Source organism: Blennius ocellaris, assembly GCF_963422515.1.
Source record: "Blennius ocellaris genome assembly, chromosome: 9".
Classification (NCBI taxonomy): domain Eukaryota; kingdom Metazoa; phylum Chordata; class Actinopteri; order Blenniiformes; family Blenniidae; genus Blennius; species Blennius ocellaris.
The window spans coordinates 22868191-22886999 of NC_137658.1; the positions used below are offsets into that span (position 1 = coordinate 22868191).

An 18809-nucleotide genomic window follows, 5' to 3' on the forward strand; every position below is an offset into this window, starting at 1 on the left:
CAGGTCCTTCTGACTGTTGCCCCCCAGGGGCAGCTCGTGGGGGAGACACAGGTGGGTCCCATACTGTATTTATTTATTTTATTTTATTTTTAGAAGTTCTACCTTTTGAAACTTGGGCCCATATTAGCTGGGTTTTTTTTTTTTTTTCAAGTTTTAGCTTTACACATCACACTGTTTAATATTTCCTGTCACATCATCATGAGGTGGATCATCCCAAGATAACGCGACACTCGTGAATAATCAACTGGTTCAGATCAGTTAAGTAGTTTGTCACATGTGGTGGCCACAGGACAGAAGGTAGATGCACAAAGATCAAGGACAAATAAAAAGCAGGAATAAATAGAAAGAGGACAAAGAAGAAATCTCAGACATAAGCGATGTCTGTGTATATAAATCATATAATTCACGTACAGCACATATTACATGTTGACCAGACATTGTCCAGTCCTTCATACAGAATTCTGATTGTGTCACAGGGAATGATCGTGGTCATTTTAAGCCCAGTGAGACTCGGAATTCATTCAGTTTGCTTCATCTCACTGCATGAAAAATGTTTAAAATGGCAGCGTGTTCTCATGCAGGGACACTGCAAAGCTGTGTGGAGACTTGTCCTGCAGCGCTCTCTGTTGCTCTTCACACACGAGTACACCAGGAGGGTTCGGCTGGCAGCAGTCTACATCTCCAGAGTTGACCAGCTGCTGGACCATTTGACGAAAGCTCACCAGACACGCCAGGTCAGTTTCAGTGTGTGTATGTTTTTTTTAAGATTCCTAATTCTGATTCTTATTTAAACATGGGAGTGTGCCTCTGCCGATATATGAGTGTGTGACATCATGACAGTTGGATGGTGGTGTCGTGGTATTAATGTAGTTAAAACAGTGGAAAAGCATTGTTATTAAAACAATGGAGGGGGTGTAGAAATAGAAAGTAGGAAAAAGAAACAATTCCAAACCCATAGGTGACATTAGTGGTGACGTAAGGAGTGCCTTTTTCGTTGCAAATCTATATCCGCACCAGTTACATGAAACACCTGCAGGAAGCGCTTGCTGGGGAGTTACCATGTCCTAGACATAAGAAGGACTGGAACATGCCAGACACAGAGTTTCTCCCTCTAGATTCTCTGAGTAAAACCCCCAATCTCGCTACGTCTCGGTACGAAATTGAACAATTGCGAAAAGATCAACCAAGTGTCGGGACAGGGTCTATCTCCTGAGGGAAAACTGTGAACGGTCCTACACACATTTTGGGGTGTCCTCCTGCGTGAGTTCCCCTAGTCTCCAGTGCTGTTCATTGCATTTGGCTATCTTGACTTAAAGAAAGGGTGAAACGTATCTTGCCGTCTTGACTTTTGAGACGACCAAGTTCAGGATCAAAGCCGGGAGGAACCAGCAGGACCAAGGCTGGGTCCCAACATCAGTTAGTTGAGTTCATAGCCGCAGTTGCTTGGTTGGCCTCTCCGTTCCTTTTTGTGGTCCCTAAAGTCCTTTTCAGCTTCTTAACTGCTTTATTTTAATGTCCATGCTTAGTTAAGAATGTGCTACATGCTCTATTGTTGTTTTAAACATGGTGGCTCTGTGTTTCCACTGGGCTATTGGCGCTTCGCTCTGGACCAGCAAAGAGTTGGTGCTCGCTAGACATTAGTTTTGAGATCCTGGAGTGGCTTGAGTGATGGAAACACAAATAGCTTGTGGTAGTGCTAGTGTAGAAGCTGGTCCAGGAACCAAACCCTACAGTACCCATGAAGAAGTCCAGCTCCCGCTCCGAACTTGCACTGGAACCAGCTGGGTTAAAAAAAGCACAATAGAAAGTCCCCCGCATGGTATTTGCACCCAAACCTTCTTCCTGTAAGGCGAGAGCGCTAACCACTTCACCACACTGTGGCCCTCCCGATTAATCTCATGTTTCTCATGTCTTCCCAGACCTTGTCCATGTTGTCTTCTCTGACGGCGGACCTGGGCACCCTTTGTCAGGAGCTCCGGATCCACCTGAACCACTGGTCCTGCCTCTTCTCCAGAGTCCAGTCAGATCCGTGTCTGAGACTTGCTCTTGTTCATCAAGCGGGGCTTCTGATGGAGATCCGACAGAACCTGGACTCCCTCAGTTTGCAGGCTCTGGTGTTGATGGAGCATTGTGTTCACTTTGTCCTGTCTGCCGTAGCTCATATGGACTTGGACTCTGTGCCACCAAAGGTTCTCGAGGACATTCTAACAGGTACAGACCTGTATAACCAGGCAGCGGAAGAACAGAGGACACAGCAGAGTGCCTTCCATCTCAGGACTGCGGTGTTACAGCAGGCAGGCCGTCATCGGTCGGCCTTTCATCTCACAAAGAGTAAAAGTCTTCACCCGTCTGCTTTCTCGGTGCACGAGCTGCTGAGGGTTTTAGCTGTGCGTCATGCTGACGTGGCAGCCAGACGGCTCTCTCAGTGGGTGTCCGAACAGAGCTCTGACCCCTGTCACAAGGCCTGTGTGGTCAGGCTCGGCTGTGGCGTCTCCTCACATCGATCCAACGTCAGCTGGGAGCGGCAGGCCTTCCTCTTCCTCTCTCCACTGTGCTCCACCAACGGCCACTCTCTGCAGTCGTCTTTATGCCAAACTTGCACCGAGGCTCATCCGTCGAGCATCTCCGACCGCAACTCTGACTGTTTGTTAGCCACACCAGGTTCTGTTCAACAAACAGAGAGAGGAGACCAAGCACACCCATGCCTGATGGATACGTGTCAATCGGTGCTCAGCTCCAGCAGTGTGGAAGTTCAGCGTCCCCTGCAGCAACAGAGAAACACCTCTGCATCTCCTCCACCCGCTGACCACCAGGTCTCAGCCCCGCCCCATTCACAGGTTTGCAGGGTGCAACAGCGCTCTGTGGAAATACTGCTTCAGCTGTTGATCTCCTCCATTAACCGCTCATCTCACAGATGCACAAGAGACGTTCCACCTGAACTTTACGCCAGAAGAACTGCTGAGGCCATGAGTTCTGACTCTCCAGTAAAAAATATGACTGACTCTGTGAACTTGACAAGAGGGAGTTCCAAACTGACCAAGGACAAGAATGTCGAAAGAAGGAAGCAGGAAGGGGCGGAAACGGAAGCAGCTGGGTCTGAATGTGAGGACAGGTAAGATCTTCACTGACCACTCTTATGGCCTTTCCGCCAAAAAGAACCAGGTGCTCGTTCAGGGCCAAATTCTGAGTTTGCAGTGGTCCTTGAGCCCCCCACACGATCACGCGCCTGACGTCGTCGTATCAATCCGCCACAAAGAGGAGCTGTACATTTTCAGTCACCTCACACGTGTCACTGATATCAGAAAAATGGTTAATGCCTGTTTATAGTAACCAAATTAAAACTACAAACAGTACATTTTAGCATGTATTTATTCAGAGTGAACAGATTGCAACTGGCCATGTGCGTAGAAATAAAAAAAATATTTAAAATGTAAATACTGAAAAAATAGATAATCACACACTTTGTATTTAAGTGTAAATCTTATGCTCAATCTATGCATCACGTCATCCCCCCCATCCTCCCCACAGTGGAGTTTGAACGGACCAAATTCATGTTAAGTTGGTGTATCCTCTCAGATTTCAGGCCTTTCTCAAGAAAAAGATGAAAAAAAATTAGGGATGCTCGATATTGGCTTTTCTACCGATATCCGATATTGTCCAACTCTTAATTTCCGATACCGATATCACCGATACCGATATCACCGATACCAATATATGCTGGCTTTTTACATCAAAACTGTTAGGTTACAACAACATAAAATATCTCCTACTGTGGAATTAACACATTATGCCTAATTTTATTGTGATGCCCCACTGGATGCATATGTGAATCAAACATGGCTTTCCAAATGTACACACTGAGAAAAATAAGAGAACAACTTAAATTCTGGAAAAAAGTGCCATATTTATTTAGTGTTAGAGAGAAACCTCAACAACAAACTCAACAACACCACAGACAATATAAAAAAAAAAGGAAGAGGCATATCTTCAGTCCATTAGTTGTAAACAGTCAATGAATGAATAACTGGCCAAAACTTGTCAAATAATATACTCAAACTGGGCTCAATCTCTTTTAAGAGTAACAAAATAGTGCAAATATAAACAAGAAAGGCACAGAAATGCTCACAAAATTAAAACAGCCCTCCTTTAAAGTGCAACAAAAACAAAGACTGAAGTTGACTCGTCCATATAACTGGTCTATTTCTTTTTTCCCATGTCCTCGTGTGTAAGAGGGAGATTTTTCTGTATGAATACAAGCATCTCAGCATTGTCGCAATGTATGTGATTTCTCTTCTCATCAATGATGTGGGCAACAGTGCTGAACAGTGGTTCACTGTCAACACTGGTGCAGGGTGCAGTCAGGTACTGGTACCAGTGCTGAACAGTGGTTCACTGTCAACACTGGTGCAGGATGCAGTCAGGTACTGGTACCAGCAGGAAAGAGGGCCTGGTTGAGCCTCCAGTCCTCCACGGACATTTCATTCACCAGGCTTCTCCTTCTTAGCCACGAGTCCAGCATGTTGTATTTGTTGTTGTTAAACGTCATCAAGCGCGCGCCGGTAAACGTCCCATGCTGCGTCCAAGCAGACTCGGAAATTCCAATATCGGTTGTAAAAATCCGATACCGATATTTCCAAATGGTACATTTTTAAGTCAATATCGGCCTAAATATCAATATGTCAATATCCCTAAAAAAAATTTAAGAAAATGTTTTTCTGCTTCACCGGAGCCAGTACAAAAAGATCCCATGCTTTTTCATTTCACCTGTCAGTGTTCACAGTTTAACAGCCTTTACGTTTCCATCTTTTATATCCATTGATGAAAGAATAACAACTGTTTTTATACCCAGTATGAGTTATGATCCCTAACGAAACAGATATTTTGGAAGTTTTTGTGTAGTATGTGTTTCTTCTTGTGAAATAACCTTCTTTTTGTAAAGCTGAACAAGTATACCAACTTTCATTGCTTTTCATCATGAAACTGGAGCAGCTTAGACCCTCCTCACACATTTACAGCATGTTTATGCATTTCAGCTCCCCTCTCCAGGACCCGGTGGCGGTGGGACGGGCAGCAGAGGACGCGGACTGCGCTCGCTGGCCTCACTCGGTGCAGTGGTCCGACCTGGGCCAGCCCCTGGTGCTAAGTGACCTGTTATACCAGTATGGCTCTCTGTTAAGGAGCTTCTGCAGAGAAGCTCTGGGGCTGCAGATGTTTATCCCACCAGCAGGGGGAAGTGTAGACAGCATCAACTTCCAGAACTTCCACAGAGCCTTCAAGACACTGAGCTGGGTCCAACATGCTGCACACACAGGTGAGGCAACATACCTGCAGGTTCACCTGAATGGTCCCGGGGAGGTACTGGGAGCATCAGGGGGGTCATTTTGTCAAGTTTGTGGTTTCTTTCATATTTGCCAAATATTTTAAACGTGCCGCGATTAATTCCTGACATTGTTTTGAACCTATAAAGTCACATTAAGTCCACACGTCTTATAAATCTTAAATAAATCCTATCTTATAAAAGCAGTTTCAGTAACAGAAACCTTTAGCGAATTTTGCCGCACTTTTTTTGAAATGACGTATATGAAGCTGTTTTCTGATCTGTTTGTTGTAGGTCAGGTGTCGGAGGAATGCAAAGCCATGCTGGTGGACTTCAGTGAACGCCTGTTAGTAACCACAGCACACACTCACTGGGATCATGGTTTGTACACACACACACACACACACACACACACACACACACACACACACACACACACACACACACACACACACACACACACACACACACACACACACACACACACACACACACACACACACACACACACACACACACACACACACACACACACATAATCCAAAATCCAGAACAGCACATACTGTTATTGAAAAAAAAAAGCAATTTAAAACATTGTGGACGTCTTCCAGTGGTTCAAACCTTTAGGCCTGCATGCACCACATGCAAAATTGAATTCATTCTACACCTCCGATGGAAGATTGGGATTGGACGAGAGACGTTTGTTGCTGATATTCACTAAAAGAATCTCTGCGATGTAGAAGGAGGAAACATTGCAGTGTTTCCTGTATCTGTATGTGGTGGGGAGCCTGAAAGTATTATAGATCAGTGTTTGTATATTCAAAGTTTATTGTTATGGTGAAAATCGGCAGAGCTGTAGTCTTCTATAACCATATTAAGAACAACACCTTCTTGCTGATGATTTCTTGCGTGTATTTATATACATACATATTATCTACATATGTGTTAATTTATGTGTTCTCACACACTGTTTTAAAGATTTTAAAAGTGCGAGTGCTATTTTTCTTTCTTTGCCTCTTCCAGCGCTGTGCAGAAGTTTGGGCTCCGCTCTTAAAGATAAATGTCTCACAGATCAAGGTAGAACACTCCTGAAGTCTTCCTCAGAGCAGGATGGATGTGAGACCACATCAGTCACCATGAGGCAGCTCCTCTTACTGCCGCCACCACTGCACTCAGCTCTGAGCTGCCACCAGTCAGACCGCAGGGCCTCAGGTAACGCCTCCTCACAGGCTCATCTGACACCGTGCCTGAGCCTAAAACGCATGTTATTCGCACGTTTCTTCAAAGTTCTTTCAGATTAATAATAGAAATATTAACAACAGAAAAATAATGCCAGCCATCTTAAACATGTGTTGCGAATGTTTTGCACAACAGCTGAGTTTTACACTTTTTACTATGACATGTCCAATTTGCCTGAACAAAGCATCTCTTCCTGAAAGTAATTGCACCACAGATTGAAGCATTTCCATATAAAATTGTAAGGGCGTGAAGGCAGTTGACACTATGTTGGTGGAAGCATGCTGACCGAGTTACATTATCGACTTGAGCTTCAAATGATAAAGTACTGCCAAGGACGACACTTAGACTTAAGTCTTAACCTGAGAAGAGGGAGAAACAGATGAGCTGTCAGTAGTGATGGAAAAACTGTGAGATTTGGTGAGGACGGACTTTGAGCCAATGTGGAGAACCTCTGTTCTGTCACTGGGTTTGAGGAAGGTATGGGAGGACCAGGATTTGACCCTGGAGACGGTCTTGGAGAGGAGGGGGGAGGTGGAAAGGTCCAACTCGGTGTCATCTGCAGAACAGTGCAATTGAATATTATATCTCCATAAAATGCCGCCGAGGGGGAGGAGGGAGATGATGAAGAGGATGTGGCCTCGGACAGAGCTCCGGGGGACACCAGTGGAAAGGGAAATTCTGCTGGTGTGACATGATTTCAATCATTCTTGTGCAAAGTCTGACTACTCTCCTGCTAATGACACATATTAGGTGACTGGGCTGCAGAAATCTAATGAAGTGGGTGAAATAGTGGGTGAAGTATGAGACTTTGGTAGGTTTGACTCTTTTCAAGAAGAAAAGACATTTGTAAAATGTGTGTGAGAATGTTTGCATCTCATTTCTATCTAATTTTGAAAGACTTTCTGGATTGATGTAAACATTACTGGAGGTTTCTGATAATAAGAGAAGACAATCAGCACACACCCCCAAGGTTTTCCTCAATATTTACAAAGTAGTAGCCCACCATCCCGACCCCTCCCCTCCTGTACGTAAAAGCTCTGGTAGCAGTTTCCATAGAGCTCCAGAGTGCTGATAGATCCCGGACCGTGCTGGAAGCAACACACCACCGTCACTCTTCATTCATGATGGTTCTGCCTCTTTATTAGACGACCTATAATTACATGCTCTTGATTAGTGAGGGTGAAGTTTGGATTCATTTTGACATCATTGAACGTGGACACTATGTGTGTGTTGTCTGTTAAATGCAACTTGGGGGCAGTTATTTTGCAAGAATGTCATTTTAGTCTCATTGTGTTCAGAGCAACTTTAAAGAAAGATGTCTATGCAAGATGAAGAAACCCTGCTGGTGGTAAAACCTCATTTTCTTCCTGTTCTCCAGGTCCTGTCGGCCCCCCTTCCCACACCCTGAGGAGACACACCGTTAGCCTGGTGTTAGCCTCCGTGCAGCTGTCAACAGTGTGGGTCATGTCCAAAGCCCACCAATTCCTCTCCTCATGGAGCCTCAACAAGTTCCTCCTTATCACACAGGGGGACCTTAAAGTGAGCGACACACTGTCTATATATAATATATATAACGTGATGTTGGTGCACCCCTCCTATTTCTGGCGTGTTTCTGGACTCACATCATTCCTTGTTCTGCCTTTTTCCCCCTGCAGATATTGAAGAAGTCATTACAGCTGCTGATTCATCAGACAAGCTCCCTGGTACTGACGTCAGATGGAGATCATTGTTCCTCTCTGCAGAACCACACACAACGGCTCCTGAGACTGCAGCTTGGAGAACTGGACAGCTCTGTTTCTGAACTGCAGGTGATGTGAAACTCCCCTCTACATATTTGACCGATCCCGGAGTGTGTGTCTGACAGTATCTGAAACGTTAATTTATAAATACTTCCTATTGTTCTAGAAAGAAAATGCTTTTCAATGTCTTAAAGTTGGAGAAATCTCTGCTTCATTTGTGGAGCTTAATTTTTCTCTCATCGCTAAAATGTGTCCAGATAAGTTTCCCTGTTAAATTCAAATGTTTATTGGACTCTAGGAGCAGCAGGAAGATGTCGGGTCAATGGGGAGTTTACTGTTTGCTATCCAGTCATGACCACATTAAATCTACCATACGATTGTTGGAGCAGTTTTAAAACCACCAGTTGAACTCTTTAGCATCCTCAGGCTAAGAGTAGCTCTGAGTGACGTCACTCTTAATAAAAATCTTAGAACTCCTCGAAATTACAGATTTGTCTTAGAATTCTTCCTTACTAAGATTAGGAAGCATCTTAAGCCCTAAGAGTGCTCCTCAGGTGAATCAGTGGCACAGTGCACTGTGTGTACAATAAATCAACAAACGGTGAACATCTTTCCTTTCTCTTTCTATTTCCATCATCTTGTCTGTTTAAGAGACTTTACCGTAGGCTTCTTAAAGTCCTCCTCAATACTTTAAGGGGTTTTTCACCTTCGAAGCACTCAAAGGGCTTAAGATGCTTCCTTATATTAGTAAGGAAAAATTATCTGAAAAGGCTTACATTTCGAGGAATTCTAAGATTTTTCTTAAGACTGACGTCACTAAGAGCTACTTTTAGCCTTAGGATGCTTTAACAACCAATCAGAGCTTTCATCAGACTGCATCATACATAGCAACGGGGTCGACCACACCTCCTCACTAAGATAAAAGTTGCTGTCAACTCCTTGCTGAGAGTTACTCTTAGACACTTCCTGAGTCACTTTTAAGATGAGAATTCTTTGCTTAAGGGTAAAGATAGGAGCTCCCTGAGACGCTTTGTGAATAAGGAGACAGGAGTGTAAAACACTGGGAACTACTAATGCTGCTGGCTTTCACCATCAAGGATCATGTGTCGACAGTGAACAGAGCAAAGATCAGTGCAGTGAGGGGAAAAAAAGCAATTCATCCTTTTATTTAACGGTCATCTCCGCAAAAACTTGTGCAGAGAAACTCAAGGAGAGTGTTTATTATTTTGTTCACAAACTATTTTGGGTTTGGTGGTTAATGCCTGATACTACAGATGTTCTCCCATCAGACGTTCTCCTCTCGGGTCCTGAAGTCCTTCTCCAGTGGCTGTAAGCAGATGTCGGGAGAAATCTTTGAAAGAACCATGCCCTCAGCGGTCCACTGGAGACCAGGCCACAGGACAGGTAAATGCACATCCTCAGGATGACCTGCTGGACAAATTACAACAATTATATTTACTACTTGATTGGGTTGCTGTTTGTTTATATGTCTTTTTTTTTTTTTTACTCATGAGCAGTGTTTAATCAATTTTTTTCCAACTGATCCAGATTTATATGGTGTCTTGAATTCAAAGTGTATTGCCCCGAATCCAGCCTTGGTCTTGGATTTCAGCCAGTCTGTCTCTATGTCTATTTCCAAATTGTGTCTGTAACAAACCGATGTCTCGCCCTAGTTGCTGTCCTTGGCCTTTTGTCCCTAAGGCTTGTGTTATACCATGTGCCAAGGCTTTTCACAGGTTGCTCAGACACTGTTAAATGATTTTAAGGTCTCTGTAAACCTGCCTGGAGCTCATTCTGTCGCCAGTAAAGCATCATGTCCCTCAACAGGTTTTCCCAGCAGTCCCAGTGAATACGCCTCTCTGGCAGCTCAGACTGTGATTGGACAGGTGTTGGAAGGCGTGGCCTCACTCCCGGACGACGTTCGGGTTCAAGCGCTCAGTATCACAATGACGGCCTTCATGGAGGCGTGGATGGAGCACATCCTCAAGCAGAAGATCAAGTTCAGGTCTGGATTCATGGCTGCCGTCTGATCCACAAAGCAGGATGTCATCATTGAGTTGAGTCCATGAGGAATTGAGTCCTGGGGCCCTTCAGGCACCTTCAGGGCAGACTCACCGCTGTGTCTGTGCTCAGTGTCCAGGGGGCTCTCCAGCTGAAGCAGGACTTTGACTGTATCAGGGAGATGATCCAGGCCGACAGATACGGTTTATCCGCTGACCTCCACCGGCACCTGCTCAGCCTCCGGTACCGCCACAACACCTCCACCACAACTACACATGTTACACTTGTACCTAAAGGTACTTTTACACTATGTTCCCGGCAGCCCCGAGTCTGAGCAATCCACGACAGAACGCCTTCTACAAGCTACGCTACCAAAAAAGAAATCAAGAGGCAAAAGTCTCAGGACACAATGATTACCTTCGCTTTTGGAGGCCATTTGGGGCAGAAACGTGCTTCAAAATGGCTCGGCGTCCATGGGTCATCCGTAGACAGTCTTGACAGAAGGTGAAAAACGGGCCAGACCTTCCTCAGAATTCCCTGAAAACCCACGGCGCATCAGGTTTCGGGCAAACGAGGCTGCCGGGAACATAGTGTAAACCTCGCTTAACAGTCACACTGCAGGCTCCATTCTGCTACTTCTGCCAGTCAAATACTATATAGATAGAGATTCTTCTCTGTGGTAATGTTTTTGTCACTCTTTTCAGAAAGCCGTATATGATCTAGGCTCATGACACATAGAGTGAAATATTTCAAGCCTTTATTTCTTGAAATGTTGATGATTATGGCTTACAGATAGTGAAAACACAAAATTCAGTGTCTCGGAAAATGTGAGTATTGTGAAAGAGTGTGGTCGGAAAAGGTGCACCAGTAAAAGGGACGACCGCAGCCTTGAGAGGATTGTCTAGCAAACTGCTTTCAAGAATTTGGGGGCGCTTCACAAGGAGGGGACTGAGGCTGGAGTCATGGGATACAAGTGTGGCGTTCCTGGTGTCAAGCCCCTCCTGAACAAGAGACGACGTCAGAAGCGTCTTTCCTGGGCTGTGGAGAAAAACAACTGGAATGTTGCTCAGTGGTCCAAAGTCCTTAGTTCTGATGAAGGTAAATGCTGCATATCATTTGGAAGTCAAGGTCCCAGAGTCTGGAGTATATTGGAAACAATACCGTAGTTATTTTAAGACAATCAGACCTTTAAGTCCTCACGGGCCACATTAAATAATGTGGGTCTTTTATGAGACGCTGAATTTTGAGTTTTCACTATCTGTAAGCCATAATCATCAACATTTCAACAAATAAAGGCTTGAAATATTTCACTCTGTCATGAACCATTTTCATGATATTCAAATGTTTTGAGGAACACCCTTCTTTATTATATTAGTTTAACCTTTTTTTTTTTAACCAGGAAGTAACCCATTGAGATTAATTTTACAATGGTGACCTGGCCAACATGTCCACAGCACACATCACGTCATGACATTTCGAATCAACACATTTATATACATGTATACAACTGTTAATGTATGATAAATGATCAAATGCAGATTACTATGGACAAATTCAAAAAGCTTAAAAGCAGATTTGTGAAAAAGGAGTTGGAGTAAACTGCGATAGTTATTACAAATAATAAGGTACATTAGTTGGCTTGATATAGGTGAAGAGACACCGGAAACCTTGAGCTGCAGTTAACAGAAACAAATTTAATTAGGTTAAATTATTCTCAAAGACCTTATAATGGTATTATAATAATAATAATAATAATACAATCTCCCAGCTTTTGTGTGTCCATCACTGCTGGATCACGAAATGGCCGTCAGATGCTGACAATCCCCTGACGCGCATCTATGTTGGTTTAATAAGCTGTGGAACATGTTAGCTGAAGTGAATTCACGTTTGTGTGACAGAACATGAAGTCCTCTGTGTGTCTTCAGTGTCTTCCAGCAGGTGGACTCGGCTGTGGTGTGTTTGCTCCAGCAGCCACAGACAAAATCCTACCTGCACTCCAGAGCCTGGGAGCCTCTCACACACTGCTGTGAGTCCCTCACACAGACAAAAAGAGAAAGTGTCTAGTACTGGAGGTTGTCCATGGTCCAGAATGAAGAAAAAAAAACCCTCCACAGGTCCCTCTGCTGCCAGCAGGGACAGCCTGGACGCTGCAGTGAACGGCAGCATCACCAACCTGCACTGTGTGGAGGGGGCGGAGCTTACTGCTGACCTGCCCGCCGTGGCTCCATCCACCCCCGCAGAGCCTTACCTGGCGCCCAGGTGATTGTCCTCTCTCAGACCCCCGAGCATGTTCCACCTGTCCCGGCACTCACCCCCCCCTCCCCCCCCCCCCCCCCCGTCTGTCTCCAGTGTGTCTCTGGGAGCATCTCAGCAGCAGTGGTTGAACCTGAGGATCCAGAACAACGCCCGTCGGTGGAGGTTACCTGGACTACAATGTCTGTCCTCGTATGAATCCTGATGTCTTCTGAGGACGTTTTTACCAACTGGAGGTAAAGGTTTGGAGGAGACGTTCTGAAGCCCATGAATTTGCTGTCAGCGTGTTGAAACTGCTTTAGAAGTGTCTGACTGAGTCACACCAGCAATCATGATGCAGTTACATTATTATCCAAAAATGATTTATTAAACACAAAAACAAAACTCCCATCATATATATACATCACCAACAGGTCCAACTTTATGAGGGGAAATATCAATGGAGATCATGATAATCATCGTGTGAGAAGAAACTGCTTCACAGTAATAAGTGTTTGTGTGTTTCGTATCAGGAGGATGTTCTCATGTTAGGTGGAACCATCACACAATCTTTGCAGTAGTTTCCTCCTAATGTTCTTCTCTGTAGTTATCTAGTAAAAAAACAAAAACAAAAAATCTGTAAAATGTGAACTTATTGAAAATCTATTTTTTTTAATTGAGTTTCAAACTTTGTATACATTTTTGAGTCAAGAAACATTAACCTTATTGAACTTCTTTTGACAATATTTGTTTTACTACTGAAGCACAAATGTATTTTATTTTTCTTAATAAAGTTTGTATTCCATGTAGGATTGATGTTATAGATAAGGAGACAATCTGGGTGTGTCAGCCTGCGGAGATGGTTTAAAATTTATTTTTTTATATATATTATTGTATTGCACATCCCAGAATAGGTGAAAGATAGACATGTACAAGTATTAATTCAGATAGCAGTCTGTTTAGAAAAAGTCTGATCTCATAGCCTTGACATATTCCAACTATTTCAACCATTTTTCAATAAAAAGCATCTTTTTCAAATGTGATTGAAAAATAGATTTTTTCCATAAATCTCTTGGAACAATATTCATCCAGTCTTCGGCCCAGCCCATGTATTTGCTTTAGATTTTCCAAATCTTTGGAGTGTGGACAAATGTGTAATATTTAGTTATTTAGCTGTTTTGACATCCATCTCTTCAATCTGTTGTCATAATGATTTTGAGTGAATTCAGAATCGTATGCACGCCATCATCAAATGTTTGAATGGCCCGGTCCATTCTATGGGAAACCGGTAAAGCACTACTTGGAGGCACAATTATCTCATTTTCTGTGCACAAAAAAAAAAGAAAGAAAGAACAGCAAGAAATAAAATTGGAACAAAATATCAAACACTTAGAGGACATTATTGCAAACAACCCAACAGGAGAATCCCATAGTGAACTTGGAAAATAGAAATTTAAACTAAATGAAATCCTAAATAAATTTTAAAAAAATAATAATTTCACATACACAGACTCAGACAAGAACACTTTCATCATAACAATAAATCTGGAAAATATTTAGCTATCCAGATAAAACAAAATATAGAAAAAATTCTACTATCAAAAACTCCGCAGGGAAACCAACAAATTCTCCAGAAGAAATACATATTTTAAAGAATTTTATGCTAATTTATACTCATCAGGTAATAACCCAAACCAAGAAGACACCGTTTCATTCTTGAACAATATTAATTAATGTATTTAATTAATATTTATACTCAGTTATCACTCCAAACAATTTAAACAATAAACACCTATTCAAATAATCCCAAACGACTCCATAAACTGGCACAAGTCCAATACACCGCTTGTATCACTTATTTAGCTATTCACATTTCCTCCAGGCTGTCAGAGTTATTCACCTTCAACTACACCCCATTATTCAAAACAATAACAGATACTCTCCTTAATCTGCAGAATGGCGACAATAAAAATGACAATTTTACCCCAAATCAACTACCTCTTTATAATGATTCCTGGTTCAAATATCCTGGGTCAAATCTATAAATTCCATTATCAATAAATATTATTGGGAAAATAAAACAGTAAGAATCAAACTGACAACCCTACAGAAACCCAAGACAGGGAGGACGTTCAGCACCAAACTCCCATCAGTACTTCATTGTAAATCAACAACAGTATATATATATAAATGGATCCACCCTCAACGATCGGATACTATATGGTTGGACATGGAACAAACAGCATGTGGCAGTATACCAACCGCAGATTTACCATTTATCGGCCCATCAATTAAACACCACCCCTGTTTGAAAACAATATGAACAGGTCTGACAGCCTGGTGGGAATTCCACAAAATCACTGACTCCACTGGAGCACCATGTAAAACTCACACCTGTCTGGAACAACCCCGATTTTCTAAGCAACACAAAACCACTTTATTTCCACACCTGGTCAGACAAAAGTATCACCCACCTGAAACACATCTTTTGAAATAACAAACTAATTCTATTTCCCCACCTGGTCCAGGAGTACGGCATCAGGAGCCATCAATACGCGGAGTACCTCCAAATCAAATCATCCATTCATGTCAAATGTAACACTGTGAACTTTAACCTCCATCTCTCACGTCACACATCAGAATTCCTCAATATAACCTCTACCAAAAAAAACTCCTGTCAAAAATATACAAAATAATATCTGAATTAGACGGCACCATAATATTACCAGCAACAAAATGGGAAACAGATTAAAGTTAGAAATTGGTTACAAATATGGTACAAAATGAAAGTCCAGACTGAGAAAAGTCTTTGAAACAACTTCCCCCAAACTACACAAAAATTAAAAGGTCACTTTTCCGTTTGGATCCCGGGGAAACTGGCCTCAGTAAATAAACGCCACTCCTGCTGCTCCCATGGTCTCTCTCTAATAAATGAATGAATAAAGCTGGTATTTAAGTTGACCTGTGTCATTGTCAACTGATATCTGCATTAGTGGTACACTGGCGTCTACTGAAGTTAGCGGACAAGCTTGGGCTGCGTTGCAAAGCCCGTTTGTGCCACAAGGTGGTGTCGAGATCCAACAAAGCAGGAAGAAGCAGCACAACAGTGACCAAGGGTCTTGGTAGCTACCAAATCATAAGCTAATTTATGAAATCCGAGAAACAGATGCGACGCCTTCTATTCACCTTGTCTGAGGGAAGAAGAGGGGCGTTTATTAATTCCTTATTACAACATGTTGGAACCATCAACCTGCTCGAACTTTACTTGGAGAAACTTCTGACCTGAGCCACAGATTGTTTCTGTGACTTTGGCGGGAATTTGGGACTTAAGTGTGTTTTTCTTCAAACAAAAACAAGCAATGATGAAAACTGGGGCCTCTCCATACTGGATAATGAAGTAATTCAACAAACGTGGATGTCACTTAGTTGATTCTGTGTAAAGTGATGACATGAGTATTGACATTTCTACTTGCTTATTTACAATGAGATGTTTCACCCTGGGTTCTCTGCTGACTGTGTTTTAAGGAGTTAATAAAGACAATCGGAATTATTTGATTATCAAGCAATCTTGTGTTTTCTTGGCAGATGTTTGAAGGAGATTATGTTAGTCTCAAGTTTCAATGTAATCTGCAGTGAATTGTATTAAATGCTCTCAAAGTTCTTTTTCTTCTACGCAGCTTCTCTTCAAAACACTTTTCAGTTTGTGCTTTGTTCACCCACATACAAACATTCAACGTCACAATACGGAAAGTGTGACATTAATCAATCGAACCAGGCGAAGGAGAGAAGAAGCAGGGCTTTTCTCCTGCCTCCAGGGACGACCCCGCTTCTCCTCACATGAAAGGCTGAATGTTCACATGTTCCAAACCACTTTTCAACATGATTATCATTCAGCCATTAACACAGGACAACCTGGGGTTTCTAACCCAAACAGAACCATGTGAACAGGACGATGTGAGCGTCAAACCATCAACCCTGATGAGGTCAAATGTGAAAAAGTTTCTTTGTTCAAAATGTTTCAGCTCAAGACTCAATGTGAGTCAGAGTCATTCGTTCATAACGGATACTGAAACCGAAGTGGCGTCTTGTGAGGAGGACGCATGGGTCAGAGGATGCCTGAGGAGAACGGCGCCGAGTCCCTGGAGGCGCTCGTCCGTTGATCATGAAGGAGCCGAGGTGCCAAGTGAGAAGCCATTCATCATCTGGACCAGCGTCCAGCCCCCACCTGGTCCTCTTACGTATATGATTTCAGTTTCCCAAGGGCCACACACTTCTTCTAAAGTCGCACGTTTAGAGCATTTTTTTAATAGACAGCGCCACCTACCATGCCCAACTTACTTTAAAGGGACTCAGTTTGTGTGAACCGTAAGTTGTGCATGGTATTTAGCGCTGTCTTTCAAAAATGCTTAAAACGTGCGACCTGAGAAGAAGTGTACAGCCCTCCGGCTCTGCAGACACATCCTCATTGTAATGGGAAAATAAAAGTCCTTTTTTTTTTTTTTTAAACCTTGAAAATGTATATTTGATCAATATTTAAATGGGCCAGAGGCCATGATTGAGCCGACCCCAATGGTCCAGAGGCCAAAGTGTGACCCTGATCCTGACCCTGACCCTGACCCCGACCCCGACCCTGACCCCGACCCTGACCCTGACCCCGACCCTGACCCCGACCCCGACCCCGACCCTGACCCTGTCAGGGGTGCGTCCAAAATGTCCCTCCTCACCCCTTATCTATCGACTTTAACTTCACCCCGGAAGTGTTTTGTGTAGCGGCCATGATGAACACTGTCTGAATTGTCAATGAGCAAAGAAAAGGAGGCTCGTAGCTTCCTTTAGAGCCTCCTTTAGCCTAGGAAACACTGATGCTTCCTTTAGCAAAGGAGGCGAACTCATGCTGCACCACAATTCCTTGCGGCAACAACATTTAAAGGGACCTGCTCATCTGAGCGTTGATGGAAAATCACGATGGCAGAAAAAGGATCATGTAATTGACAAAGGCATTAATCTGCCTTGAACAACTTTAAATCATCAAAAACCCAAATGCGCTTTTTGTAGTCCATTTTCGGAAAGTTGTAGTTCTTTCCCCCACATGTGCTGCTTTGGGCTATCTTTGGGCGATATTTGGACAATCGTGCAGAGGTTGAATTGTGACTTTGTCTCTTCTTGCGAGAATAATGTAATAAACGATTTATGAATAAAGGGAATAAATCAAATGTGTGGTGTGGACATGAAATGTTTGGGGTGTGGCTGCAAAACAAAACAGGTGAGGTGAGGTGAGGTCAGTGAATGGCAGCACCTTCAAACTGTGTCCGTCACACAAGGTTGGATCTAAGTTTCAAAGCGTGACTGTTTTCTTTTTATTTTGCTATGTGTAAATAAGGTTTTGGAAGTGTCTGCAAAAAGGATTCCTGCATATACATGAAAAAAAATGCACATCTGTTTAGGAAAACTAAACTAAAACAAGGCAAATTCAGCCAAAATATCTTTAAAAGCAGCATTCAGTCATGATGGCATAAGTGCATATTCAAAGCCGAAAACAATGAAAATGCAAGATTGTTTTTCACTTTCCACTGTGAAATCTGCCGTTGGTTCACAGATTTGAAGTCAATTCTTCAACATCATAGACTGATGTCAAAATATAAAACCTCAAAACTACGTTGTAATTACCTTTGGCCTTTCTATTAAATCAATGTATTTGCCGAATATCAGAAAAGTGAGCAGGCTTTATTGTGCGGAGGTCATGTGACTTTGATGTTGGTTGTCATGGTGATCAGATGGTGGCTGGTGCTATGACATCAGAAGACATCCTTAAGTTCCTTTCATGTCTGCTTGACTGTTGGCCAGTTCATAACCTCAAAGCTTGAGAGAGTTCAGTTTGAGAGTTTTTTCCACACTGAGTGCTTCAAAACCTGCGACGTTGACCTCCAGACCTGAGATAATCTTTGGTAAGTTGATCTGATCTTTATGAAGCACTTGGTCCAGAAAAGAAAAGTCCAAACTAACTTATGTTGAGGTCAAGTTTTCCTACATAGTTTACTGGTAATGTGGAGCTGTAACTAATATCAAATGCTCGTTTTATATTCAGAAACATGTTCTTCTACACATATTTACTTTAACGTCAGCTGCAATTTAAAACATTTAAAAAGTCTGAACTTTTTGATGTCCAGCTTTTCTGGATCAGATCGGAAACAGTATGTCGAGGTACAGGCGCTTTTGTAAAGAATTTGAGTTTGTTTGTTTTCTTTTTCTTAAATTAAACATTGAAATTGAAACATTTGAGG

At 42.8% G+C, this 18809-nt stretch overlaps 1 protein-coding gene across 1 annotated transcript; it reads left to right on the forward strand.

The window, feature by feature from the left end:
- Nucleotides 1-575: 575 nt before the first annotated feature.
- ccdc142 (coiled-coil domain containing 142) lies at nt 576-12933 on the forward strand (the record flags this gene model as incomplete). Its single annotated transcript, XM_080501783.1, has 13 exons — nt 576-734; nt 1920-3112; nt 5034-5311; nt 5612-5698; nt 6341-6529; nt 7935-8095; nt 8212-8364; nt 9585-9699; nt 10123-10300; nt 10429-10539; nt 12222-12322; nt 12411-12555; nt 12646-12933. The coding sequence occupies 13 exons, from the start codon at nt 576-578 to the stop codon at nt 12752-12754; spliced, it is 2979 nt and encodes a 992-aa protein (XP_080357909.1). The 3' UTR covers nt 12755-12933.
- Nucleotides 12934-18809: the final 5876 nt, after the last annotated feature.